Source organism: Poecilia reticulata, chromosome 9 (assembly GCF_904066995.2).
Source record: "Poecilia reticulata chromosome 9, P_reticulata-male-v2, whole genome shotgun sequence".
NCBI lineage: Eukaryota > Metazoa > Chordata > Actinopteri > Cyprinodontiformes > Poeciliidae > Poecilia > Poecilia reticulata.
The window spans coordinates 25,743,412-25,769,197 of record NC_088838.1 but is presented as its reverse complement, the minus strand read 5'-3'; the positions used below and the strand labels follow the sequence as shown (position 1 = coordinate 25,769,197).

The 25,786-nt window shown below is 38.9% G+C and overlaps 3 protein-coding genes across 11 annotated transcripts in view; 1 reads left to right on the top strand and 2 right to left on the bottom strand.

Annotated features, from left to right (window-relative positions):
• The first annotated feature begins 69 nt into the window (after positions 1-69).
• LOC145552829 (uncharacterized) lies at positions 70-4,341 on the top strand. Of its 2 annotated transcripts, none has more exons than XM_081610795.1 (5): positions 70-1,090; positions 1,531-1,573; positions 2,088-2,159; positions 2,809-2,893; positions 3,091-4,341. In XM_081610795.1, exons 1-5 carry the CDS (start codon positions 1,031-1,033, stop codon positions 3,137-3,139), a joined length of 309 nt encoding a protein of 102 aa, XP_081466921.1. In that variant the 5' UTR covers positions 70-1,030; the 3' UTR covers positions 3,140-4,341. The 2 variants fall into 2 exon arrangements, with proteins under 2 accessions (XP_081466921.1, XP_081466920.1); XM_081610794.1 differs by having other exon boundaries at positions 1,399-1,573.
• osmr (oncostatin M receptor) lies at positions 3,604-12,829 on the bottom strand. The gene is made up of 17 exons (XM_008418111.3): positions 12,595-12,829; positions 12,355-12,500; positions 11,366-11,519; positions 10,839-11,111; positions 10,438-10,567; positions 10,076-10,224; positions 9,664-9,797; positions 9,446-9,587; positions 9,206-9,285; positions 8,857-9,064; positions 8,420-8,599; positions 8,242-8,343; positions 7,167-7,334; positions 6,917-7,069; positions 6,711-6,792; positions 6,540-6,624; positions 3,604-6,068 (listed from the first exon to the last, which is right to left on the bottom strand). Exons 1-17 carry the CDS (start codon positions 12,680-12,682, stop codon positions 5,706-5,708), a joined length of 2,637 nt encoding a protein of 878 aa, XP_008416333.2. The 5' UTR covers positions 12,683-12,829; the 3' UTR covers positions 3,604-5,705.
• Positions 12,830-12,872: 43 nt separating this feature from the next.
• LOC103470008 (rho guanine nucleotide exchange factor 28-like) overlaps positions 12,873-25,786 on the bottom strand; it is a 50,804-nt gene continuing 37,890 nt past the window's right edge. For 7 of the 8 annotated variants that reach the window (XM_008418112.3, XM_008418113.3, XM_017306751.2 and 4 more), the window contains 19 exons: positions 24,877-25,021; positions 24,410-24,540; positions 24,191-24,331; positions 22,705-22,955; positions 22,483-22,608; positions 22,286-22,403; positions 20,854-21,108; positions 20,687-20,763; positions 20,414-20,592; positions 20,199-20,296; positions 19,908-20,105; positions 18,665-18,796; positions 18,433-18,566; positions 18,299-18,346; positions 17,644-17,748; positions 17,373-17,531; positions 16,682-16,933; positions 15,561-15,909; positions 12,873-15,468 (listed from right to left, as the gene is read on the bottom strand). In XM_008418112.3, the coding sequence (XP_008416334.2) occupies positions 15,278-15,468; positions 15,561-15,909; positions 16,682-16,933; positions 17,373-17,531; positions 17,644-17,748; positions 18,299-18,346; positions 18,433-18,566; positions 18,665-18,796; positions 19,908-20,105; positions 20,199-20,296; positions 20,414-20,592; positions 20,687-20,763; positions 20,854-21,108; positions 22,286-22,403; positions 22,483-22,608; positions 22,705-22,955; positions 24,191-24,331; positions 24,410-24,540; positions 24,877-25,021 (3,089 nt within the window). In that variant the 3' untranslated portion in view covers positions 12,873-15,277. The remainder of the gene's footprint in view (positions 15,469-15,560; positions 15,910-16,681; positions 16,934-17,372; positions 17,532-17,643; positions 17,749-18,298; positions 18,347-18,432; positions 18,567-18,664; positions 18,797-19,907; positions 20,106-20,198; positions 20,297-20,413; positions 20,593-20,686; positions 20,764-20,853; positions 21,109-22,285; positions 22,404-22,482; positions 22,609-22,704; positions 22,956-24,190; positions 24,332-24,409; positions 24,541-24,876; positions 25,022-25,786) is intronic. The other variant, XM_008418114.3, reaches the window with a different exon arrangement.

Genomic DNA, 25,786 nt, shown 5'->3' with positions numbered 1-25,786 from the left:
CATTGTGAGCTTGTTCAGGTCATTTACAGAGCATTTATTCATGCTCAGATAAAAATCTAAATGCCTGTTGTGTCCCTTCTTTTTATTTATAAAAGCATTAAATATATTTATCCACAGTTGCAGAAAATCAGGCCAAATTTGTGGAGCCGTTCCGTGCTGATCCCGGATGGAGAAGCTGCTAATTTGCTGTGAGAAATGCGTTACAAAGAAGGAAATTAAAGAACGAACAGTTTACATATATAGGTGCTTTAAAAGAGGAGACGCATTTAAATTTTTTGGATTGTTTGCCAGGTATATAAATGTAGCTAACAAGCTTTTATTTAAGCGATTAGAGGATCCAATTAGCTCAATTTAGATATGTTTTGGTCTTTTGTCTGTTCATCCAGACAAAACAAAAAAAGCACACTCTTTTTTTGTTGTGCAAATAAAACATTTCTCTAAAAAATGAAAAGAAAAAAAAGTAGTGTGTTTCTCAACTCCCCCATATGAAAAATAAAAATGTGCTCTTAAAATAATGTAAATAAAGTAAAAGTAATGACAATCTCTTCTGCCAAGGTTTTATACATGTTTATGCATAAATATTTTTGGTAAGCTTTAAATTTGGTTAGCAATATTTAAAAAGAAAGTTTTGTACTATTAAAAGAAAAAAAAATATCCGGTGTCATTAACTAAGAACTATAATTTTTAAAAATGTTATTCCTCATCGTTTATCAAAATTAGCATTTTTGTATTTCTGAATATTTGTATGGATTCTTGCTGCCAAATGAATGAAGTCCATCTTCCCCTCAGCGCAGATTTAAAATAAAAATTATGGATATGGGTAAAATATCCAACTGTAAGTCCTAATGTGTTTTAAACCACTACAGGTAAGGAATTTAACCTGAAGTTTCCGCAAATTAATCTTTATGGAGAATTGTAAAATGCGAGTTTGAAGGACATCCGTGAACGCATCACCGAACACGCGTTGAAGATCGCAGCGAACTGAAAAAAAGCAACCAGCAGTTCAGCGGTTTGAACTTGTAGCTCTGAAATGTGGACAAAGATGGAAAACAAAAGCTCGGCTACCGTCCGGCAAACTTTCATCTCAAAGGTGAGGAGTTAGAAGAAGTTCATAAGCGACTTACCCGTTTCTGATCAGAGATTTTGTGCCAAAACATGCAGAGTTTGGGAATCCAGCTTAGAAGTTGTAGCTCTTCTAAACTGCACTGTTTTTTTGTTGTTTTTTTGCAAACCTGAGAACATGCGATCAAGTAATGGCATTTATCTTGGCTCACGTTGTTGCTCTGATGTCCACGCATTGTTTGATTTCCAGCAGCAACTTTCAAGTGTTGCAGTGAGCAGCAGGGTCTGCTCCTTGTGTTGGTTTTCCTTGTGATTTTTTTGTTCTTCTCTTTTTAGTTTAAAGCTCTGATTGAGACAGCAGGTGCTGTTGAGCACAGCATTGACACCAGTGGTTGCCTCTGCCCTGCCTGGAATCTCTGCCCTACTGTTTTGTTTACTCAAAGCAACAATATGTTTGCTGCATTTCAGATGGTTGACCCAAATCTGAGAGAAGAGCTTCTAGATGTAAATGGTAAGCTGCTGACTGGTTAGAGATAGGTTGGTTGTGTTTTATATGCTGCATTTACATGCACATTGAGCACAATAGGGTCTTCACAGCAGATGGTGTCAATAAACACAAAGGGGCTTTAAGATTGCTACATCTAGATCAGATTGCAGTGCCAAACAGACATTAGATCCAGTCAGTCCACTTCAGGTAAATTCAGTTAAGCCCTACGTCATCCTGTGTCAGGCCTGAAGGGGCTGCAGACCAACGAATCCTGATAAGTGTTTACTTTTATACCTTAAGATGGACCTAAATGGTAGTTGTGTTGACTTGGATGTATCCTAATTATTTCTGTAAAACCAGGTTAATAGGAAAAAAAACAAACTAAAATGTACGATCTTGAGCACAGAAATAACCGAATAATAAAAACGTATACATTTAGAAAATGTTACCGACATTTCGCATCAATAAACGTACATCCATTTTGAAATTCTGTTTTGTTAGTGTTTTGTTTACGTTTCTCTGTATTGGTTTCCTAAAGTTTCCAGGGCAGCTGCCACTCATCCGTCCAACACAGAGGATTCTTTAACAAGGACCAACGGGATCATACCTGGTGAGCAGCTTTTCTGTTTCACAGTCGACCTTTGTGTCAGCAGTTTAAAAGAACAGCGTATCAGACAAACACCCTGAAATATATCATTTTTATTAAAAACTACTCTTTCACTAAGCAAACTTAGCACAAAAAGAGTGAAAATGTGTGTTTGGTTTATCATTTCTTTGTTCTAAAATATCCCTAAACTAATGGAAAGCCTGCTCATTTAGTCTTTAAGCATCCTGTCAAACAAATCCTGTAATAAATGAGCGTTTCTATTCAATAAATTACAAATTTAAATGCTGGGAGGTGGTTTATTTTTGTGAAGAAATGTGATGCGTTTGTGTTGATGAAGATATTGCTGTAGTTTTAGGTGCAAAAAATAATTCAAAGTTAAAGCCTGAGTTGTGAAAAAATGAAAAAAAAAATTAAACAATGATATATCTCTGTTTAAAAAAAAATTGTCAGAGTGTTTGTGCTGTGAGTCAAAAAAAAATAATTGCATTAAGTCATGTGACATTTTCTGCATGAAGAAACCAGTTTACTGAGTAAAAAAGAATTACAAAGCTGCATTATGAACTGCCTTGTTGCTGAAAATGTGCCATACAAATAAACTTGATTGACACCTTATGCTTGTCGTGCCTAAATCTCATCATATTTGTGTTTTTAGGTGCAATCGCAGCCTCTGTGTTCATTGCCTTTTTGCTCGCTCTCTACGCCGTTCTCTGGAAATGCATGACGTCGCCACCGCAACGGTAAAAATCCAACACAAGCTGGAACACGAGTATTTACGGGCCTCAACTTGATGTGTGTCAGAGTTGCTGATCTTGTTGGCTCCTCCTTAAATACTTGTTGGGCACATATCTGAACTTTGCACCTCACCTCACAGAGAGAGAGAGGGAAAAAAAGCACACTTCCTGGCTTTTTGGTGTAACTTCTGCTTGTCTCTTAGAAAGAAAAGCAAGCGGAGAGTAAGGGCACAACAGAAGATGCCTGTGTGAAGAGGATGAACATGTGTTGTGTTCAGCATCTTTGAAAACCAGGATGAACATCAAGAAGCCCATGTTGCTCTCTGAAGACAATCTTTAAAAAAAAAAAAAAAAAAAAACATCCTGAAAAAAGGAATGAATCAGTTGGATGTGACTCAACTGAACCGTGGTCTGCTGGTGACCTTTGCTCACTCAAAGGCAGATAAATTGAAACACAGTTTTGCAGGTCAGACTGCGCTTTTTCTCATGAAAAAGCGCAGTCTGAGTCCAGACTGCGAGTCCAGTTGCTTTTCTCTCCAGTATTCAAAGAGCAGAGCGTCGAAAGAGATTGGATACATTTTGTTTTTTATGTAGGAATTCAGCTAAATTGCAGCTAAATTCTGGCTAATCTTTGAATTGTGCCATGATTTTGGTTCCTGAATTTAGCTAATTCACTGTAAAGTTGGAGCCCAGGAAGCCTATGTTGTTTAAAAAGCTATTTTTTTAATAAAATAAAATACCATAAAAGCTCATATAACCTCATGCATTATGTATTTGAATTCTAGAGCAATTGTTGGGCATTACATTTTATTTCAACAACACACACACACACACAAAAGAAGTATTGTAAATGCCAACCTGGTACTCTCATGATACTTTGGCTGTTTTTCATTGACACAAGATGTACCTTTAACATGACATAAATAGCGTTACACTCGCACGCAGTTTTCCTTTTCATGCACAAAATGATACATAACGTGAAAGATAAGCATCTGTTCTGGGGATTGCAAAACATTAATCATTTGCAAAACAGCCAGATGAACGGATAAACCTCAGACATTTCATGGTAGAAAACAGTGTTGGCTCAAACATGAGCGACGCCCTTCCTATTGCTGCCCTACAACGCAAGAAGTTATCGGAGATACTGAGGCAGGATAAGATGCAGAGCAGAAAGCATTTAACTTACTTTTTCTTTTCTCAGTAGCAAATAGGACCATTTAACAACTGGCATGTCAAATACCCATGTATAAAAATAGAAAAGTTGTTCAGGCCACAATTAACTGATGGATTTAGCTTGTGCACCAGCCTTTTGCTTTGGGCAACAGTCCACAGTACAACGCCACTAACGGTGAAAACTGTAGTTAAATTGTAATGGTTCCTTCTGGTTATTTTTTTTGGCAGGAAGACATTGTCTAAAACATTACTTACTGAAAATAAAAATACACAAGATCAAAGGTTGTTTTTTTTTTGTTTTTTTTCCTGGAGTTCTTTGCACACAAATTTAACACAAAATGAAACGAACAGTTTTATTTTGAACCTGTTAGTTTGATTTGTAACTCATTTTATTTGGAACTAACAGCTGATTGCTTCAGAGCAGTCGGGCCTTCAGAGCTGATTGCTCTGCTTTGTGTGCTTTCCTGCAAAATCCCTTCATGTACAAGAGCAGCAGCTTGTTGGTTATTTTAAAAGACAAGAATCTTGTTACTGAGTTTCCTGTTGCTACACAGCAGAAGTTAACGAGCAATGGCTTTATTATTCCGTATTACACTTACACTTATTTACAGTGAAACTGATGATCCCTTCGTCACAGGATTTACAAACAAGGAACTGAGTTCAGCAGAAGGTCGTGACCTCTCTCTATTGAACTTTTCTTTTCCATTGGTATTTTCTCCAAAGAACACAAAAAACAACTGATTTTATTTCAGGGACATAAAGCACTTAATATTTGCAAAAAGTATTTACAACAAACTTTTAAATATTGGATTGGCATTTTAAGTGGCAGACCAACACAAAGTGTCACATATTTCTGAAACCACACTGCAGTTAAAGCTGCAGGGCTTCAGTGGTTCACTGTCTCTTTAACAGCTTTGCACAGCTATAGACTAAAATGTTTTTCTGTTCTTCTTCGCCAGACAGCTCAGTCTCAGACATGTCGGACGCTGAGCCATCTGTGAACATCAGTTTTCAAATCCCGTCGTAGATTCTCAATGCGATTTAGGCCTGGGCTTTGACTGGTCCATTCCAACACAAACATACTTTGAAAGGACGTTTCTCCCTCTGGCTGGAGTCACTGACCCCCTGCTCAATGCAATGCACCCTTTTTCCGGGGAGAGCAGTACATTCACGTACCATCATATTAAATCTGCAACTAAAAGTTTAAATGTTTTATTGCCTTGTGTGACCTGAAAACCAGAAGGTTTGCCTGTGGTTAAGATGAACATTTCACATTAAATCTCACTTTCAAGACAGTTCAGACTAGTTTTTGAAACTGTTTTAACTAATCTCCAGCTTGCATCTGTCCTCCCCCATACCTGCTCTCTCTTTACATCCTGTAGATAAAACTTCTAGTTCCCTCTGTGTTTATCATGATCTGTAAAGTGAGTTGCTTTCGTTGCACTGCTGTGCCGTGATGCAATCTGAAAGAATCTGACACCAAACACACAACAACAACCACAAGGCATGTCAAGAGTGTGGTAAAAATCACAAAATTAGGTTTAGAAACAACAGTGCACTAGGTTTTAACATTTTGCCTCCACTTTTAGATTTTTTATACTCTTGAATGTGAGAACAAGAAGGCTCAACATTGTTCGTTTTGCGTTTAACTATCAGAGATGTAACCATAAAGTCCTGCACATGATCCCTGCAGGCAGTCGGAAGACTCGAAGCTGGATCTGATTTCACTAAACTCAGTGATGGGGCTCAAGTAGCTCTTGTTTGCAATGCACCTGAGCTGCTGATGGGCGGGTGTTTGGCAGAGCAGGACAGCAGACTGAGGCCGGTAGCCTGTTTGGAGTGGACAGGAAGGAGGAAGAGACGACTGGGGAGAAGGCGAGCACGTTGTGTTCGTACCGTCAGGATCCGTCAGGATTGAGCTTTCATGCCAGAAAGGTTTGACTGTCAAGACTTCAATGTCACAGCTGATGCACTCTTCCTCTCTCTGAGACTGCAACTTCTGACCAGTCTAAACCAGAATGCAGAATAATATATATATAAAAATAAAAACATGCTTTCTGGAAAAAGCCGAAGTCATTTTTATGATTACTTTTATCAGAGGAGGGCGTCGGAACTCGGTGTGAGAAAAGACGCAGTGCGTGCGTGCGTGTGTCCTGACCTCAATTTAACAGAAATCTGTGAACTATGCTTAAAATTTTGATTTATACCAGCTTCTACCAATTCTGCTAAGAACAGTGGTCAGCAGTGGTCAGACATTCAGCCAGAATTATACCAAGAAAATGTTGATGGATCCAAAAAGTTTGCAGATGATGTGCAGCTTTTTATGAGATATCTGAACTGAAGATGCTAAAAAAAACAATTCACACTTGTCCACCCAGTTCTTATTTTAAAAACCACTAAAGCTGCATGATTGAATGTAGTTATAGCAAACAAAATAAAACTAAACTTCCTTTGAGATTAATGAAAAGTCTATCCATACCTCATTCAAGAAGCTCTCAAACTCAGGAGTTTTGATGTTCATACCAGCAGGATAAGTAAATATCTCCCTCAGTCCATTTTTTAACCTGGGGGAAACACACAAAATCCCAGAGGTCTGCAAAAATTTGAATATAAACGTACTGGAGTAAATCTAAACACTCCCATCTCTCACATTTTCCTTTGTGGCCACAGCAGAACGGTGCAGCCCAGCAGGAGCAGGATGGGAGTCAAGATCTTTGCTAAGTGGGAAAAATCTGCAGAGAGAATCAGAGAAATATCAGAATTCAGCGAGCTGGGAAAACCGAAGACATCCAAGCTTAATTGATTCATTTTGGTAACTAATATTTTTGTGAAAGTCCTGGATCGAACGAAGCTCACTGTTAACTTTGGTCCTGATGGTAATGCTGGCAGTTGATCCGGGCCCAACTGTAGTCAGAGCCCTCACAGAGCAGACGTATTCCTGGTCCTGCTGCAGACCCTCCATGGTTACTGACTTTTGCCGGGGATTGCTCACGGAAACGTTGAATAGAGCTAGGTAGACACAAGGTTTTGTTTATCTGAGATTATATTATATACATTGATGATTACAGCAGTCCTCGTGTAATTTAAAGTTTTCCTCAGAACTCACTTGCAGCATGACCTAAACTAGTATCAGTCTGCACTTCCTGCACTGTTACCAGGTAACCAGTGATGAATGCCCGCTGGCCTGGATCGTCTTCGTCATAGTGCCACTCCAGTGTCACGGATGCATATGTCCTTTTAACAGGTTGTATTATTCTTGGGGGCTCCACATATCCTGCGGAAGTGGAAATGATGTGATGGAAAAAGAACAGAATTGATAAGGATCAACAGAATAAACAGGAAGCATGGTAATGCTTAGTCGTGAGACAAAATGTTGTTCACAAGTGTACATGAATTTAAAGGCAGTTTTAATTGCTGATTTAATCAAGTAAAAATGTTATGATTTTGTGTAAAGAACATTTTCCTGGGTATTTTACAGACCTGATACACACCACAAAAAAATAAAACACCCCAGAAAAGTACTAAACTGCTATAATGCTACAAAATAAATCTTTTTGGGGAAAATTCACCAAATTCTCCTGTATGTTCCGTGTTTTAAATGCACCATCTGCATCTTTTCAAAGAGCCAATTGCGCGCACTACAAGCAATGACTTCAGTCCTTTTAAATTCAGCAAATGTTATCAGTTGGCACATATTTTTGTGCCAGACCCAAAAATACAACAAGTGTAGGAAGTGATGCAAGACATGGACAGACACATTTCCTCTCAGAGAGCATCAGGTCCAGCCCTGAAGATTCACTGCTCAAAAGTGTAAAAGCAACATCTGAATGTTTTACATTCCTAAATCAGTAAGTAATGTAGAGTTTGTGAAATATGATGAAATGATTCCTCCTGATTTGTTGAAAGTTAGAAAGCATTGATAAACGTTTAAAAAAGAAATATATATATATATATATATATATATATATATATATATATATATATATATATATATATATATTGGGTTGAGGACATTTTATAAGAATTAGACAGCATTTTAGTGCTAAAAATTTATACTTGTAATAAACTAATCCTGACTCAAATTTTTCCTTTCCTCTGAAATACGACATATTTTCAACAAACAGACAAAAAATATATATATTTTTTTTAAAGAAATATTTTTTCTCAGTAAAAAGACATACTGGACTCCTGAATGTATCCAGTCTGTGTCTCCAGTAGTTTGTCTCCATGATCTGTGCATCCATAAATGTCGAATGAATATCTCAATTCCGGTTTGAAATATCCTGCAAAACCATCCCACAGAAATTACAGTAAGTGTCCAAGTTGATAGAAAAAATACCAGAGAAGAGAAAAACTTACCTGCAGGTAAGAAAGTGTTGTTTCCTTTAGGCACTTTCATCCACTGCAGCGTGCAGGGTTCTTTGCTTCCCATGATGCACCACTCCACGGTGTGACCGCAGGTGACTGAAGTTTGCTCATTCCACCACAGATGGAAACCATCAGCTGTTCTGTTCAGGCGCTTCTTCACTGGAGGGATTTCTGGACAGCCACAAATTTACAATCATTTATTATCTAAACTTTTCAGCTTAATGCATCATCCTGTGAGAAAAAAACAGTCAACACAAAGGAGTGCATACAAAATATTTATTTCATATATTAGTTTGTCAAAATAGCTTGAATGTACACCCCATGTAACAACAAAAGCCTGCTGGGTCATTTATTTAAAAAAATAAATTTTAGTCATATTTACACAAAGAAAAATCCTTAAAAAAAAAAAAAAAGTATGCCAACGTCACCTGAGTCGTCCTTTGCCGGGATGATGATGCGGGCTGAGATGGACGACACCGAGCTGAGAACAGCTTGAACAGTAAAGTTACACCTGCTGGGACCAATCAGGACGACTGCCTGACTCTGGCCGCTGTCCTTCAGCTCTGCCACAGTTTGACCTTCCTGTGACCACTGGACTGCATAGCTTTGGATCTTCACTGGGGTTGCTGTAGCAGGCTGGTGACAGAATGGATCAGTTTAAAACTGTTCAGAAGACAAAGTTTGGCTCTTATTTGTACTAAAATAATAATAATAATAATAATAATAATAATAATAATAATAATAATAATAATAATAATAATAATAATAAAAACATACAGGCTTCCATAGCAGAGTGACATTACGAATGTCTGAATCAGGTTTGCTCTCTATTCTCCTCCATAAGTCCAAGGTTACCACTGAGGAGTTGTTTGTTCAAGGGAACAAAAGTGGGATGTCATTTGTTAGGGGAAAAAAAATAGAAATAATTGTTTCAGAATAAATGTCAGTTCAACTTTTTATTTCTTCTTTATGTTTAGGCCAGACTAGACAAGTCAGAAACTCTGATTTAAAGCTTACGTGTTGTAAACGATACAGGCTCGGTCCATTGTCCCCAAAGTCTCCCATTGATGGAACAGCGCACCTTAGCAGAGTAAGTCCTGTTTGGACGCAGGCCATCCAGACGCACTTTACAGAGACCATCCTCACTGCTACAAGGCAGCTGTTGCAAAGAATGAAAGTTGCAACAAAACTTTAAAACCTCTGGTCGTTCTGAAGTTTAACAGGGTGGAAATTACCTCTCTGTTGGTGTCATTCGCTGCAGAAACCTGACAAAGGAGTTTGTTCTGGGTCAGGTTCCCTTCTACGGTCCAGTTCAGGCTGACATCAGTCACCCCGGGATTCACTCCGGCCAGCTCCAACACAGGTGACACTGCACATATTTTATTAAAGCACCAATCACTCAAAGCAATTTAGAAAGTGTAAAGTAAAAGAAAAATATTCATTTTATAGGAATTGATACGAGTGCCAATAAGTGTGGGACTGGTGTCAGCCCATTGTTTCCCATATTCCTGCACATATTGGATTCCAGCCTGAATAAATGTCCTCAGTCTGAAGGCTGGATTTTTCTTTACGAGGATCCATACATGTTATTATAGAATAATAACAAGATGATGCTGCTCATTTCATTTAGCTTAAATGATGCACAACCTCTGTCAGAGATATTGAAGCTGTAGGTTGCCGTCTCTTCTCCCAGATGGTCCTCCACCTTCAGACAGATGTTGTATTCCTGTTGCTGTGGCACAGCTGGGAAAGTACAGGATGGTGGCTGACAGCAGACATGAGCCTGGCCTGTGTTCCTGGTTATTGACATCACATAAGAATAAAGAGAAAATACTTTAAGCATGAACAGCATTTTCAGAAAAAAAAGTCAGACTAACTTCTTATCATTTAAATGTCTCACGAGCCAAACTTTTGTCAAACATACATTTTTCAGTCTTTATTGGTAAAAAACTGCACATTCAAGGGCACCATAAAAACCCAGCCACATTTATTGTGCTGATTATGCTTACTCAATGTAGAGTGTGTGTGTCTGGTTATTGGGGTCATGCTGGTCTCGTTTCCTCCCGGGGTCCCACATGCAGGTGATGCTCGTCATGTCTGAGGTTGTGCAGTTCAGGTTTCTGGGCTTTTGAGGAGGAACTGCAGGAAACAAACACAGTTCTTAAAGTGTCAGAATTTATCATCAGCTTTTTTTTTTTCAAAATATCTGTAGATCTTTATCATGCATGGTGGGGACATGGTTAGCAACGTTGCCTTAGAGAAAGAAGTTTAAATGCGTTCAGAAAGGAATAAATAACATCAATCCGACGTTGATTAGTCACTTTTACCAATAGGCCAGCCGCCCCATGTGTTCCAGAAATGACTGAGTGGATATTGATGATGAATAGACAGATTCATGTTATAAACTTACAGCTGATGAAGTTCTCGACTACGTTGCTGTTTCCTGTTGAATCAACACAGCTGAAAAACAGTCTTTTGATGAGGGTGTTTGGGATTGTCAGATTGGTCATTAAAATAGCCTGAACCCCATCTCCAATGTTCAGAAGTGGGTAGGAGACCTTCCTCAAGGTGATACCCGTGATGTTTACACCCACTGGGGGAACACAGCAGAGCGTGGCAGAGCTTCCCTCTTTCAGTATCCGTCCGGAAGGGAACATCAGGGATTCATCTGCTGCTCTGGCTCCTAAGACACAGATAAGCAGTTTAATGCAGCTCTAAATGTATATTTGCAGTGAAACAAGAAAACAAACCATTGCAGCTATGAAACACGACAGGAATAAGTGAAGAGAATGAAGAAAAGATAAATGACTTCCAATTGTTGTAGTGGCTGTAAAAGAACAGAACAACTTCAAGATTGAAAGAAAGAAAGAAACATGGAGGCTTTTTTTGAATTTTGTTTAAATGACAGTCTTTTTGGCTGACTCCCAATCGACTCACCATGGATGGTTACCCAGTTGCTCCAAGGACCCGCGGCGGTTTGATGACAAAAACTTCGTATCCTGACTGAGTGATCGACACACTCAAGCGGCAAATCGGAGCTCCACGTCAAAGTGGACCAACCCGAGTCCCTGGTAGGTACGCTCACATTTCTCTGGGTTTAAAATAAAAACATGAACAGTTTGGAGTTTATGAAAAGAAGGATCTGCATAGATATTAAAATTTGATCAGTATGGCTTTAACTTTTAAAGAAATAGCGCAAAGTGCACCATGGTTTAAAAATACTCAATTTGACTTTCAGGTGAGCAACAAATTTAAAGTTTTGACACTTTTGCCAAGTTGGATTTATGTCTGGACTTTGACTGGGCCCAGTATGTCTTGATCTAAACTGCTGCATTGGTGTTTAGTGATACTGTAATGCTGAAAGGTGAACTTTTTCCATGACTGCCTGTTAAATAGCTCCATCCATTAATTGTGATGACACAGAGTCCTGTGTCATCACATCTAACATTTCACACAGGTGAACTCTACTTACATGTTCAGATCATCTGAACTCAGCTAGGAACATCTAAATAATGGCAGGATTTCAGTGCTACTTCACCCAGTTACCTCGGTTTTTTACTTTCACGTGTTTTGCACATTGTTGGTCCACATTCTGTCTCTGCTTTAAATAAAGCTACAATCAAGATTGTTCACCTCTTAGCAAATGAACAAACTTTCACTTTCAGGTGGGAATTAAGTGATTACGTTACAACAGAGAGGCAGTTTCTGCCCAAAGAAATGACAAACAGGAAAGCATCAATCACAAAACAAAAATGTTTGTTCAAGTTCAATTTGCTGCTGTATCAACCACAATTCTCTCAAAGAAGAGAGTTTTGCAGACAAGGGTTTAATCACAATTACATTTGTATATACTAAGAGGACGTTAATAAAGTATTACATGAAGCCATGTAACCAAATTTGAGGCAATGCTCCTGTTCCATACTCACATTATAAATAATGGTGCGACTTTTTGTGCGGCTGATTTGGATCTCATAAACGTCGCTCTCCGATGCTCCCCTGTTCCTTGGCCAGCTCACTACAAGGCTTTGATTGGCATTAAAATTACGAATGTTTGGTTTTGGTGGCAGAGAACCTGATCCAACATAAAAAAAAAACACAACTCTTGAAAATGCTGCAGGAAAAAAATAAATACATTTATAAATGGAAATCCAGAAAACACAACTTACCAAAGTCCCCACAGCCCTCCGTGTGAGGATGAGAAAATATAAGATACAAGCCAAGCAGGTGAGCGCAGAACAGTTCGAGGTTTCCCATCCTCGTGACTAAATCAACAAAGTGGGACTCTGGCCGCTGACTGCAAACACTAACGGGAAGTCTCTTGAGTCAAAGTCAAATGATAGTTTGAGTGCAGTGAGTAGTGGAGTGTTGCGAAATGTTTCACAGGAACTCATGAGAGGTGCATAGCTTTAAGCGGATGCTTGAAATAAGGTGGAAGACACTAAAATAGATGTTTACCAAGATAGTTTTATATACACAGTGTTGCGTCACATACAGTTCCGGTCAGAAGCTTTCATACAGACATCGTTGGCATGAATGTCATATTGATCTTAGTGACATACTCATTTAATTAAACAGCTTTTTTGAAATATGAAATGACTGTATAAGAATACACTTAATTGACTTTAAAAACGGTAACCAATGGAAAGGTTTCTATTGGTTGTGGATTTCCTCCAAGTTTGAACAGTTTTCTTGATAGAATTGGTTAAAAGGTTGGTTTGTTGCACAAACATGGCCTTTTAAAATATTCCAAACATTTTTAACAGGATTTAAGGTCATGACTTTGGGAAGGCCACAAAGCCAATAGCTTTGTTTTATCCAGCTTTAAACCCGTTATTTGTTTGGAGTAAATGCTTTGTCGGAACACTCACCAACTTCAAAAAATATCAAATATATGACCAAAAATGTCACAACTACAAGAACAAAATAGCAGAAACATCAAGAATCACTGTATTTATGAAGGCATTTGTGAACTGGAAAATACTGAAACAGTATCACTGTCAACAGTGAAGAAGGTCTCAACATAAAACCTGTGACCTTTTTAGAAAAACACTGCTGCCCACATGGACAAACCAAATGCCTTCTGAAGATCATCTCTATGGCCAGAGTAGACAAAAGCTACGCTGGTTTTACACAATGACAGGAAATTTCTTAGGAGTGGAGGTGAGGTTTTTGAACAAGTAAACACTGTGACAACTAACTACTGGGCCTGGTGGTGATGGGATCATTGAACTGAGCTCTTCTGCTGCTAATTGTGCTAGTTACTTCCTGTACATACTTCAACTTCACCTCAATTTATCAATGTGTTAGAAACCTGGACACAGCAGGCTGTTTCAGCAGGACAGTTATCCTGTTTATATGCATCATCATTAGTTTAGGAATGAACCATATTAACTAAGCTTCCCAACTTATAGACCACACTTTAGAGCTCACCAGTTAACCTGAGCTAATTCCACTAAGAGGTGTGGTTAAATATCCAGCCAGAAATAATTATTTAGGTTCTCTTGGTGCTTTTTGTTTGTACCTGGATGTTGTGTTTTTTTTCTAATTCTGTCAGAAAAACAACGGGAGGATCCCCTATGCACATCAAATGCAGATAAAGTTGTGCAAAAAACAAAAAAAAGTTTTGTATCTCAGTAAACCAGTCACAAACATAGTTTTGATAACATCTATGTGTAAACATTTCCCTTTGAGACAAACGGAGAGAAATATGTGAACTTGTATTTGTCAAAGTAGTGACAAATCTCACTGAATTTTCCATTTACAACTAGAACTTGATCAAATTGAACATACCAACTATTACTTTTACACTAGAGCCTCATTCACCCAATCACACTCACAAACACACACACACACATTCCCACGTTGTAGGTGTGCTTGACGTTAAGTGCCACAGCTGCAGCTGAAGTGAAATGTCATTTACAAATATGGACTCTGAGACAAATCAAACTGATAATAAGAACACATTTGACCCCTTGTGTGTAAAAACTCAAAATTGTTCAGCTAGTGATTGTTTTTTTTTTTTAAATCGCTGAAGCTGCATTATGTACAACAGTCCCACGCTGCAAAATGAACAGCTAATATTAAAGTGGCATTCATGCCGCCAATGAAGGTATGTAAACTTCTAATACACAATGAGACATTTCAAAACAAAACATTATTAATATCAGGAGTGCGTGAAGCTATCTATGTCAAATAAATTATAAGAAAACAATTATCTTTACATCAATTACAGCATCAGCAATATTTTTGGCACTTCGGAGATTAAAAAATTAGGAATATACGATCCTTTTTCAACACAGTGTGCATAGGTAGCCTATTCATAAGAATAAACATTAAATATATATGTATATATGTACATAAAAAATATCAGCATATTTGTATCCTTTGCTTACAACAAGTTATGTTGTAAATGTACAACTTAAACAAAGATGGCACTGCAGAACTGGAAAACAGAATATTACACAGTCTGGGGCAGAACTTCATTGACTTTATAACAATAGTTTACTTTAAGTGCTTTTGGAAAAATGTATCAATTCTTCTGTTTAAACTGTTTGAGTTAAATGCACCTCTATCTTCAAATTAGTGCAACAAATAATAACCTAGAATGTAAGGGGGAAAAAAATAAGTGATTTTTTTTTTTTCACAAAATTAAAAAGGCACAATGGTTTGATCACCAAGGAGGCACATCGAATTACGTAAAGGCACATAACAGTCAGAATGCCTAAATATTCGGATTTTTAAATGGACATGAGTTCATTTTAAATAGATACGTCACAATGAAGATGCAGATAAATTATCCTTTTCTTCCAGTTACTGAACTGGCAGCTTGCTCTGCTTCGTCCTGGATTCTCAGAGGTAAACGATGTTTTCCTCGACTCCCTCCTCTCCGTTCTGTCCTTCGAGGGAGAGATAAGCCTGGGGTGGGAGCAGCGGGGTGAGAGAGGGAGAGGAGTCGTCGTGCTCCTTAATGGGTCCGTGACCTGTGATCCCTGACCTCCAGGGACCTGAAGTTTGCGTTTCCTCCAGCTGGGTGAAATCTGCTGCAAGGAGGAAAAACGGGTCAACAATTCTGGGATCTGAACGAAGAGGAGATGAATCAAGCTCATGTTTTAAAAGCAGAAATATGTCCTACTGTTGCTGCATCTCTGCTGCTGTGAAGGCACTCTGCTGCTGAAGGGATGGAGGCAATCGGCGGCCGGTCGGGAGCAGCTGTTGTTGTTGCCGTACAGAGGCTGCTTGCCGTGCGTTTGGCTCAGCAGCGTGTTGAGGCTGTTGTAGAGGCTGGCGCTGACGCTGCGGTCGGCTGAGCTGAGCGGCGGCCCGTCCGGATTATTCTTCCTCTGCGTGGAGAATGTGTGCTGGTGGTTGTAGATGGGGGGCTGGTGGAGGTGGTTCTGTTGCAGGGAGCTGAACAAACCCGACTCAGTCTTGAACAGTGAGTAGTTCCCATCAAGGCTGCCTGTGCGGCTGTGTGTGGCAACCTGGAGACGTAACACACACAAAAAAGAGTGGAGGTCAAGCAAACCACCCTGTTTTACTTTTATACATGTTTTTATTCCATAAACGTTAATTTCTCTGCTTATTTCTACAGCAGACGACAGCAGCTGTCCCTGCTTAAAATTTTTACTTTAGCTTTCTTGAGAGGCAAAAAATATTGTATGGTAATCATGAAATAGAAATGTGTTTTTTTTTTCTTGTTATACAAACTATTTGATTCAGGAGAAATGCTTTGATCATTTTAACATTTCAAAAAGTTCTTTTCAAAAGTTATAATCTAGACTTGCACAATTAATTTGGTTCTGATTATCCTAAGTGATTGTGACTTCTTTTAATACATTTAATAAAATGATTTATTAAAAGTCCATTAAAAGTGCCAACTTTGCATGATTTTGTAAATTATAATTTAATGCAAATTTGGCATTTTTAATGGACTTTAAATGCAACTTTTAGAGCAACTTTGCAATAAAAGTGTCATTTACTGAATGACACTTCATGACAACTGTCATAAACATTCATAAAGACTTCTTTATGTTCATGACAGATGTTATGTTTATGACAGTGTCATGTCAGTCTTATGCACACCCCTTCAAATAAAGTGTTACCAAAATAAATAAAAACATTTCCCGTTGCCAAAGATCTCATTTTCACTCAAGAAAATCACATGAAACATGTTTACAGCGCAAACAGCCATTTTTTGTACTTTAACATTTCCTGCGTTGATGCATTTCCTCCTCCTCTCTCTGATCTGCTTGCCTTGTATCCATCCAGTGGTATTGTGACGGGCAGGCTGCTCTGGCGGCTGTGTCTCCAGCTCTGCAGCAGCCTCTGCTGGGCTTCGATCCTCTCCTTCTCCCTCTCCACGCTCCTCTGACCCTCCCTCAGCCTGTCCAGGTTTTGCTGATACTCCTGCAGCTGGGCGTCGAGCTCCTCCCGCTCGCAGCGGAGCCGCTCCGACTCAGACAGACACTGCTGCTCTCGCTGCTCCAACACGCTCTCCTGCTCAGTCTGTAAGCAAACAGGCATATATATGTTTATCTATGCTTCAGAACATTGTATCTTTTTAACTTCAGTAGATTTGATCATGTTGCAACCATAAAAACCCATGTATGTACAATGAGACCAACACAAATTGCTCTGTGTCTTTTGGATGGAAAGTGATACAAGGTTTTCAAAACGTCTTCTTTTTTCTTTTTAGGGAACTGAAAACTTTTGCTCTGCACAATATTAAGACTTACATTTGCAAGATTTTGTTTTGTCTTTTCCTTTCACTTCTCCCAAGAATACATGTAGCGGTTACAATGGTCAAAAATTCAAAGGGGTAGGAATATGTTCACATTACAGACAGAAGCTGAGAACAAAAAAAAGTTACTACAGGAACGATGAGAGTATTTTGGTTCCATTTTAACTGCTGTGAATGAAGAAATAAGACAGATATGAGTCTTACCTGCTGTTTCTCTCTGGCCACACATTCTTTTTCCCAGCGCTGCTGCTCTTGTTTCAGCTTAGCTTGGAGCTTCTGCACCTCATCCACATCTTCTTTCTTCCTCTCCAAACTCTTCTTTTCCTCTTTCATCTTGTCAGTGCTCCTCTGCTTCTCCTGTTCCTGGAGGGAGAAAAATCAAATCAGCATCTTAATGCGATTTTGAACCTCACATGCCACAAGTTCACTGACTGGCTGGCAGATAAATGACAAATAAATATTTATATGAACAAACCAAGTTGGTTTGGAGGGAAGTGATGCTGCGAAGCTGAGGTCTTTCTCCCTCTTGAAGGAGGAGTTTCTGGACTTCATAGAAGCTGTCCTGGAGGGTCACAGCTGCCTGAAAACATGAAATTCAGAACATAACCACCATGTTCAGAGGTTCAGAGGTTTTCCTCATCAGAATACAAGCTAGTGAATAAATATAAGTAAAAATATATATATTGCCACCGTTTCCTGACCTAATTACTATAATGAACATAAAAAAATATTTCTAAGAGTTATATTTTAAGGAATTAGGCTAGCATACAGTAAACTTTAATAATGCATTCATTCCCTTGTCCTGTATTTTACCGTAATTTCCTTAAGGTTCATTTCATGTCATTTTTATTTATTTTATTCACTCAATAATAAATATAAATAGTTCCTGTAACAACTGAAAGTAACTGTGAATGAGAAAGAGCAGAAAGAAGCATAAACTTATATCTGCCATCTATTCACATGAAAAGAAAATGAGCTATTCAACTTTCACAGACATATTTCAAAAACAGAAAAAATACTCACAAAGAAATAAACAAAAAATACAAATCAAAACATCAGTTTGATCAGTTGATCATAATGATTTTCAATTCTTTTTAAATGCAGAGAAAGACATGCATTGTTCTTCCTACCTGCAGACTGTAGAGAAGCTGAGTCAGGCTCTGGACGCTCTCTGCCACCTAAACACAGTGGATCATTATACAATAGTAATTTTTATTTGTTAATCTGTGAAAACTACTGATGGGCAAAACTGAAGACATCAAACCTTTAAAAGTGTTCCTTTTGCGTCTCCTTTCCTTATCTCGACAGCTGAGCTCCACAACGCGCTCTCCAGGCCCGCTAACTCGCTGTCAGACCCCAGAGAGTTGGAGCTGATACTGAGCGTGCTCAGATAATCCGCTGCATGCATATGGAAATCAGAGTTGTCCATTAAGATTTCTGGAATTTATTTTTAAAATATATGAAATGCTGAACTGTTGGGTTGTCCTGTGACTCACGTTCAGAGGGAGACTCCTGAATGCTGCTGCCGTGGCTGTTGTAGCTGCAGCACTCCGGGGCTTGGAGAGGAGAGTTCTGACTGTGGACCGGGACGCCGTCACGGGTCTGGAGAATGTTGATCAGGTTCTCAGCTGGAAAACAAACTTTAGTAAATATTGATGATTGTTCTGCAATGCAGAAAAATACGCAATTCTCATAGATATTTTAATCACCCATATAAACAGAGGTTGTGCTCTTGCTAACAATTAAAGCAAGAGATTGTGTTTGGGTTTTTTTTTATGTGTGTCTCTCCTGATCTACAAAGTGTAGAATATACCGTAGGTGTGTTTGAGCTCAGATTTATGGGACATTTTTTTCTTTTCTTTTTTTATAAACAAATTAGTAAATAATTGATTTAAAACAGCTGTTGCCTGTTCTTTCGTGTTTTTCTTTCAAAACCTGTAAGTCAAGTTGTGAGAAAAACAGCAAAAAGCACAACATGGTGATTTAAAATATTAATTTGCCAGGATGTGACATTTAAATTACATGTCACTAATACACAGAAATTATGACAACAAAGTCAGAAAGGGTCATTTTGGAGGACTGAACCGACATGATGAAAATTGTGACTCTTTTTTTAAAAGCAGATAAAGGAAAAATTATATGGTTTTATGGTGGAAACCATAGTATTTGGAATGATGGTTTAAAAAAAAAAAAATTTCTGGGAGGAATTTCTCAATTTGATGCCCAGTTTCAAACTGGGATCAAAGTGTTTTCAGTTCAAATCATTGCGTTTGAATTTGTGACTCAGCTTAAACTCAACTTCTGATGCTTATTGGTCTACTGTATGTCATTTTGTCTGCTGCAACCCACAGCAAGCAGTTCAACCACAAATTGAGCAGCTAGTTTTTAAAAAGAACATATTTTTGTGTGCAAAGCAAGCAACCGCACGCATAAGTTAAAATAGAGAAAAATAGAAACCTGAGGGTAATCTCTTGTTTCCATCACTGCACAAGTATAAATTATGATCGTACGGCCGTTATTAATAAGAAACCTTAAAAACATTGCATCATGAAAATGTTGGCACATTCAGAAATCTGTAACTTTAAAAATATGTTGTGCAGCCATGTTAAAGAAGGTCTGTTTGCAATAAATGCTTAAATCTTGATAACATTTTATTAGGGTTTTTTTTTCACTGCAACATATTTTATCCCGTCGTGAAATCTCTTGTTGTAAATCCATACAACAAATCCTGACCCTAACCTTCTCTCAGTGCAGCCGTGAGCAGCGATGACGCTTGATGCGGCGCCTCAATGTCGAGGCACTGTGCAGGTCCCACCAGCAGATGGCGATGTGGGACAGATTCTGGTGACAGGAGAGTTAAGTCTGTGAGCTCAGCGTACAGCTGCAACTTTTCCTCCAAGTTGTGGCAGATCTGCTGGTCCTGACCAAGCAACGTTTCTGCACAAACACAGAGAATAGGACTTTCTGTTTATATTTTTTATTTTAAAGAAAGATTTAAAATATATAAGTATCTTTAACTTATTTTATTACCCTGGAACTTGCTAATCTTTTGAACTCGGACTTCTGCAGCTTGTCTGGCTTCCTCTGTCTCTGCAGTTCGCTCCTCCTCCTCTTCTTCCTCTGGACAACTGCCGTGTAAATTAACAGGTTGTGAGTAACCCAAGCTTTGTCACCCATTAACTTGACACACACACACTGACTTTAACTCAGACAAACACCCTGCTGACGTGCACATACATACACACCTCTCCACAGCCTGTCGGATGTGTCTCATCCAGGCATTCCTCTCCTCTTTTGTGGTGGTGTGAACTTCATACATCTCTGGCCCCACAGAGGATGCAGAGATAAGGAACATTCCTCGCTCCTCATTGGCTACCTCTCTAACAATGAGCTTCTGCAGAGGAATAACTGGAGGCTTCTGGTCCTGAGGGAGAGCCCAGAAAGGCAAGGTTACAAGATGGAAAACTTGAGTGTAGGTGTATCCAATTTCAAAGCATTGTTTGGGTCGATGCCCTTACCACAGATGCAAATATGAAGCGCTGGTCTTTCTCTTGCAGAAAAACAAGGACATCCGTGAGCAAAAGAGCTAAAGTGTCTGGGAACCAAATAGATAAATTTACATCAGCTATTCAGAAAGTATTAAACAAATCTAATTTGGCAGCAGAGATGATGATGATCTTCACACCTTTTAGACGCCCCGTGGCAGTCTTCCAGTAGAGCAGCCCTTTGTGCTGCAGAGCTCTGTGCTTGCTGTGCAGGTCCTGTTTGCGAAACATCTTGCCGTTCTTGAGCTTGGCGAAGCTCTTTGCTTCCAACCTGGCGAGCACTTCCTGCAGCTCCTGAGATCGCTCATACTTACCGACCATCAGGTCCACGGCTGTGATGATGTCACGGATCTGAGCCAGGGCATCTGACAAGTTGGAGTGTTCCTGGCTTCCGTCTGGGGGTGGTAGCAGTGGCGGCAAAATTAATAAATAACTTCGTAATGCAATGCAGCTTCGCTGTGATGCGGTGAAATACGTCCTGATCGAATTACTAAAACAAGAATGCCTTCTGTGATCTTATCTTGCATAGAAAAGTTTATAAAACAGCAGTTTCTTGAAGTGACCATAAATATGTAGTATACTGAATGTATCTTTGCTTTGTTGCTGCCAGTTAACATAGTGCCTCACAAATGTATTTATACTTCTTGAGCTATTTAAGTTTTTCTACACCACAACCTGAAACTTTTAAATATTTTTTTGTGACAGAAGTGAACAAAGTAGGGCATAAATGCAAAAAAAAAAAGTATTTTACTTTTTTTTTATTTACTAATGAGTCTGAAAAGTGTGGTGTACAGCTGAATTATCCTTTCTATCTTCTGAAGATCCTAGATTTAACCTAATCTAATTACATTTAGTTTCTGCATAAATGCAGCTGTTCTGTGAAGGCCTCAGTGGTTTGTTAGAGAGCATTAGTGAAGAAACGGGATCAGAAAAACAGAGGAACACAGCAAACACGCCAAATGCAATGTTGTAGAGCAGGATCAAGCTCGGCTAGAAATATCCCAAGGTTTAAATATCTTACTATCTTTTAAATATGGAAAGAATATGGTATCGCAAGCCCACCAAGATATGGTTCCACACCTAAAAGTGGCAGCACAGAGGGCATTAGTAAATCTGGAGGAGCTGCAGAGATCTAAAGATTAGGAAGGGAGGGAGAACTTGCTGAGTGGACATAGCTAATTAGATATGCACTTCGCAAATCTGGACTTTATGACAGCATGGCAAGACTATAAACTGATGTGGACAAACACCCTCCATTCAGTGTTGGCATAATGTACTCTGCAAAGTTGGAACATCAGACATACCATAAAAGACTTGTGTAATTGCAGCGATAGGTAGTTTTACGAAAGCAGTCAAGGAGGCTAAATACAAATGGAAGTCATGCTCTTCAGAAAAAAAAAGGTTTTCTTGTAATCACTAGTTTGTGTTTGGCAATCATACAAAATCCTAAAAAATACACACAAGTTTTTTGATTTTAATATGACAAAAGCGTGAATCATTTTAAAAGGTACTGTATAAAAAAAACAACAAGATTTAACGTGCATGAATTTTAAATCTTTTAAGATACGTTACCCTGAGTGTACTGCAGTATCTTCTCTAGCAGAACTGGATACTTTGTGATGCGCTGCGTGACCAACAGGATGAATTCTGGCACTTCTCTTCGTCTGACCAGAGAGTTATTACTCTGTTGCTGTCAGGAGAGAAGGAATGCGAGTGTAAAACATCTTCAGCTAAGCAAAGGCATTTTGAAGGTGGGAGGGGAAACTTACTCTGACAAAGTTTTGAAACTTTTTGTTCTGCTGCTGGAGCTCTTTGAAGACATTGACAGCCTCCATGTGGTGACTGCAAAACTCTCCGTACACCTGCTTCATCGTCTTTGCATTCTCATCGGAGAACTGAAGGAGATGATGATGATGATGATGATGATGATGATGATGACCACTAACATCGATCTCTGATTATCTCTGACTGCCAACCTGCCTGCCACCAACCTGCTGAAGCAGTACGTCTCCAATTTGATGGATGAGGTAATTCCGGGAATTGTCGGTTTGTGTTGCAGCCTGCCGGCGTTCCTGCAGAGCTCTGAAGAGGTTTCTGTGGAAAAGCAGGAGAGGATCCAAGCAAGGGAAGATCCGGGCCACGCAGTCCGAGTCGAGCTGCAGCTCCTCCAGCATGCCTCTCCTGAACACCTCCGACATGACCGTGAGAGTTTGAATATGGTGCAGCTCCGTCTGCATCAGCTCTACACAGAGAGAGAACACTGAGAGTCAAACGTCTAATGGTTCACACACACAGACGACTCATTTATTTGGGACGTTTTCTCACAGTTTTAGCCAACCATTAATACATAAGTTAATGTAAGATTTTGAATGAGAATTAATAAAATTGTCAGGACAGGTTCAACAGAAGAGCCTTTCTTTGGACATCTAGGATATGATGGTGTTCAGTAACTGGGGGGCTGGTTTTAGGCTCTTTCCAATGGAACATAATTATATAATAGTTTGGTCACAACTATTCAAAAATAGCTGTGTGAAACTGGGAAACTTTATCATGTGCTTTTGTATTTGTAGCATTTCTGTGGGAATGCTTTGGTCTTTTGGATGACCACATTTCTAGATTTCAATAGATATGTGACAAATAATACACATATGGTAATATCCTGACACAAAATGGCAATTAAAATCAAATCACAGACTAAAGGCTCATAGCCAACTTAATGGAATTGTATTTTGTTCCTTTCAATTTAGTATTTAAGATATTTATAAGGCACCAATTCACAATAAATATCTTAAGTCACATTATAGGTCAAAAACAGGTCACATTCATAATTAAAATCCAATTCGGTCCAAATTAGTCAATTATAATTCATAGTACAATTCAGTCATAGTCATTCAGTTACATAAAAGCAAATAGATTATTATTATTTAGAGTAATGACAGTTATTAAAAAGTGTGAAGAAGCGCAGTCATTGACATTGCAGCAAATATTGACTATATTCAGGAGACATAATAAGACATATGAGAAAGTATGAGAAAGAAAAAGAAAGACACCAAGCTGAGGACAGTAATAGCTCCATCAATGGCTCTGAAAGTGGCAGATGGAGCTTAAAGTGTTTTCTAGGTCACAGAAAAAACAGAACATATAGAGTTCTTAGCAGTAATATGTTTTGCCAATTACTCTGTCCAGGAAAGAGACACAGCTCCAAACAGAAGTAGTGATATGAGAGAAAAGAAATCTCAGAGAACACACAACACTAATGGCAGCAATAGGTCCAAACATGGCTCCAACCAGGAAAGAAAAACAGCCGAAACACAGAAGTACTTAGCCAAGAATGCTGTCTACAAAACAGAACGTTGCAAAGAAACCAGGAGTCATTTTAAATGTGTCTTTTTGTATACTTTGAAAGCCTCCTTGTTTGTGCAGTACAGCTGCACAGCTACGTCCTGCAAGAAACAGCCAAAGACAGAAAGACCTCACCATAAATAACATCTTGTCGTTTGATTGTGCGTCTGTCGTGTTGTCTACAAAAGTCTGGACAGACGGCGAGACTCCACGACTCCACCTCGAGCCCCAGCAGGTCAGCTGACAAGTCACTCAGCAGAGGAGCATCAACAGTATCTGTATATACAGCATCAAGACAAAGAGTCACTTTTTAATTGATGTTTGCCCAGATTCCTGCTGCTCTCTGCCACTCACCCTTTGAGCTGATAGGTAGGTCGGTGAAATGGGGAGTTGTTGTGACAGGTATTCCTTCTTCAGGCGGAGAGCTGTTGGTGCAAGCTGCCATGTTGCTTTCACTGTCCACCCCTGCTGCTTCACTCCAGCCTCTACAGGGAAACAATGTAAAAAAAATAAAAATAAATCAGGGCTCGACGTCCTTGTTGAAAAAAAAAACAATAACTTCAACGATAGCTTCAGCCACATGAGCGTGACGTTGACTGATCAATATTTACTGCTATCATTCAGTGCTTATGGATTCAGACATTTCCTAAAAAGCTCGTTTGCACCACTTATTATTCATAGTGCAGTCTAAAAACATCCCACAGCCACAAGTGTCTAAAAGTCCTTCATAATAATAATAACATTGACAATAGTGATAATGAATATTAAAATAATTGCATAAGTAAATGAGTACTTTGGCATATAATTTGCTGCTGCCCTACCTGCTGTCGATAGAGATTGATTGGCTTTTGGAGAAAGAAGCGACTGTTTCCCTTTTCTCTTTGGTCATTGTTGGAGCTGAAGATGACGGGGAAGAGCAGGCGGAGGAAGAAAAAAGAGAAGCTGGAGAACTGTCCTTAACAAAACCTGAAAGATAAACAGGAACATGAACCAAACTCAGCGAGGAGTTTGAGTTGGCAAGTTATTTGTATCTGGATTTCAGATTAAAAGTGTTTTTAAACTGTTGATGTTTTAGCAATACCATTTCTGTGGTTTCAAGTATTTTAAATGACATTCCAAGTAGTGACTAGAGTTTTGTCTCCTCCATTGCCTCTGCCATAAGATTTTGCTAAGAACTGCCAGCCAGCTGGCTGAAAGTAAGTCCCCACCTACATTTAGGTGCTTACAAGAAAGACAAAATTGGCTGGTCATTCTCATTGTTGCTGATCTATTCACATAATATCCTTATCATCAGATTAGCCACCACCGTTGGCATCAACACAAAACTGAACATGTCTCTTTTGTTGAACTCAATTGAATCAAAATTTAAGTCCAGCTCCTTTTTAGTCACATCTTGTCCATGGGTCCATCTTCTTTGTGTTTTACCTTTTTACCCTTGTTCACACCTTCTGTAAATACAGTGTATTTTTTTAACCTCCCAACTCCCTTTGCAATTTCTACCAGTAAAATTTAAAAGTAACAAAAGTCCTTGTTGGCACAAAATGCAGAGTAATGAAACGTGGAAGTTCGCCAATTAAAATTAACAACACACCAGTTCTTCCGTCCCCTCAGGCTAAAGAACTAACTTTTATTCTCGACTGAACTCGGGTTCTTTCATTATCAAGATAATCTCTTCAATATATTTCTTTCTGCTTAACTTTAATAGCCTTCTCTCATCTGTTACTCCAAGCA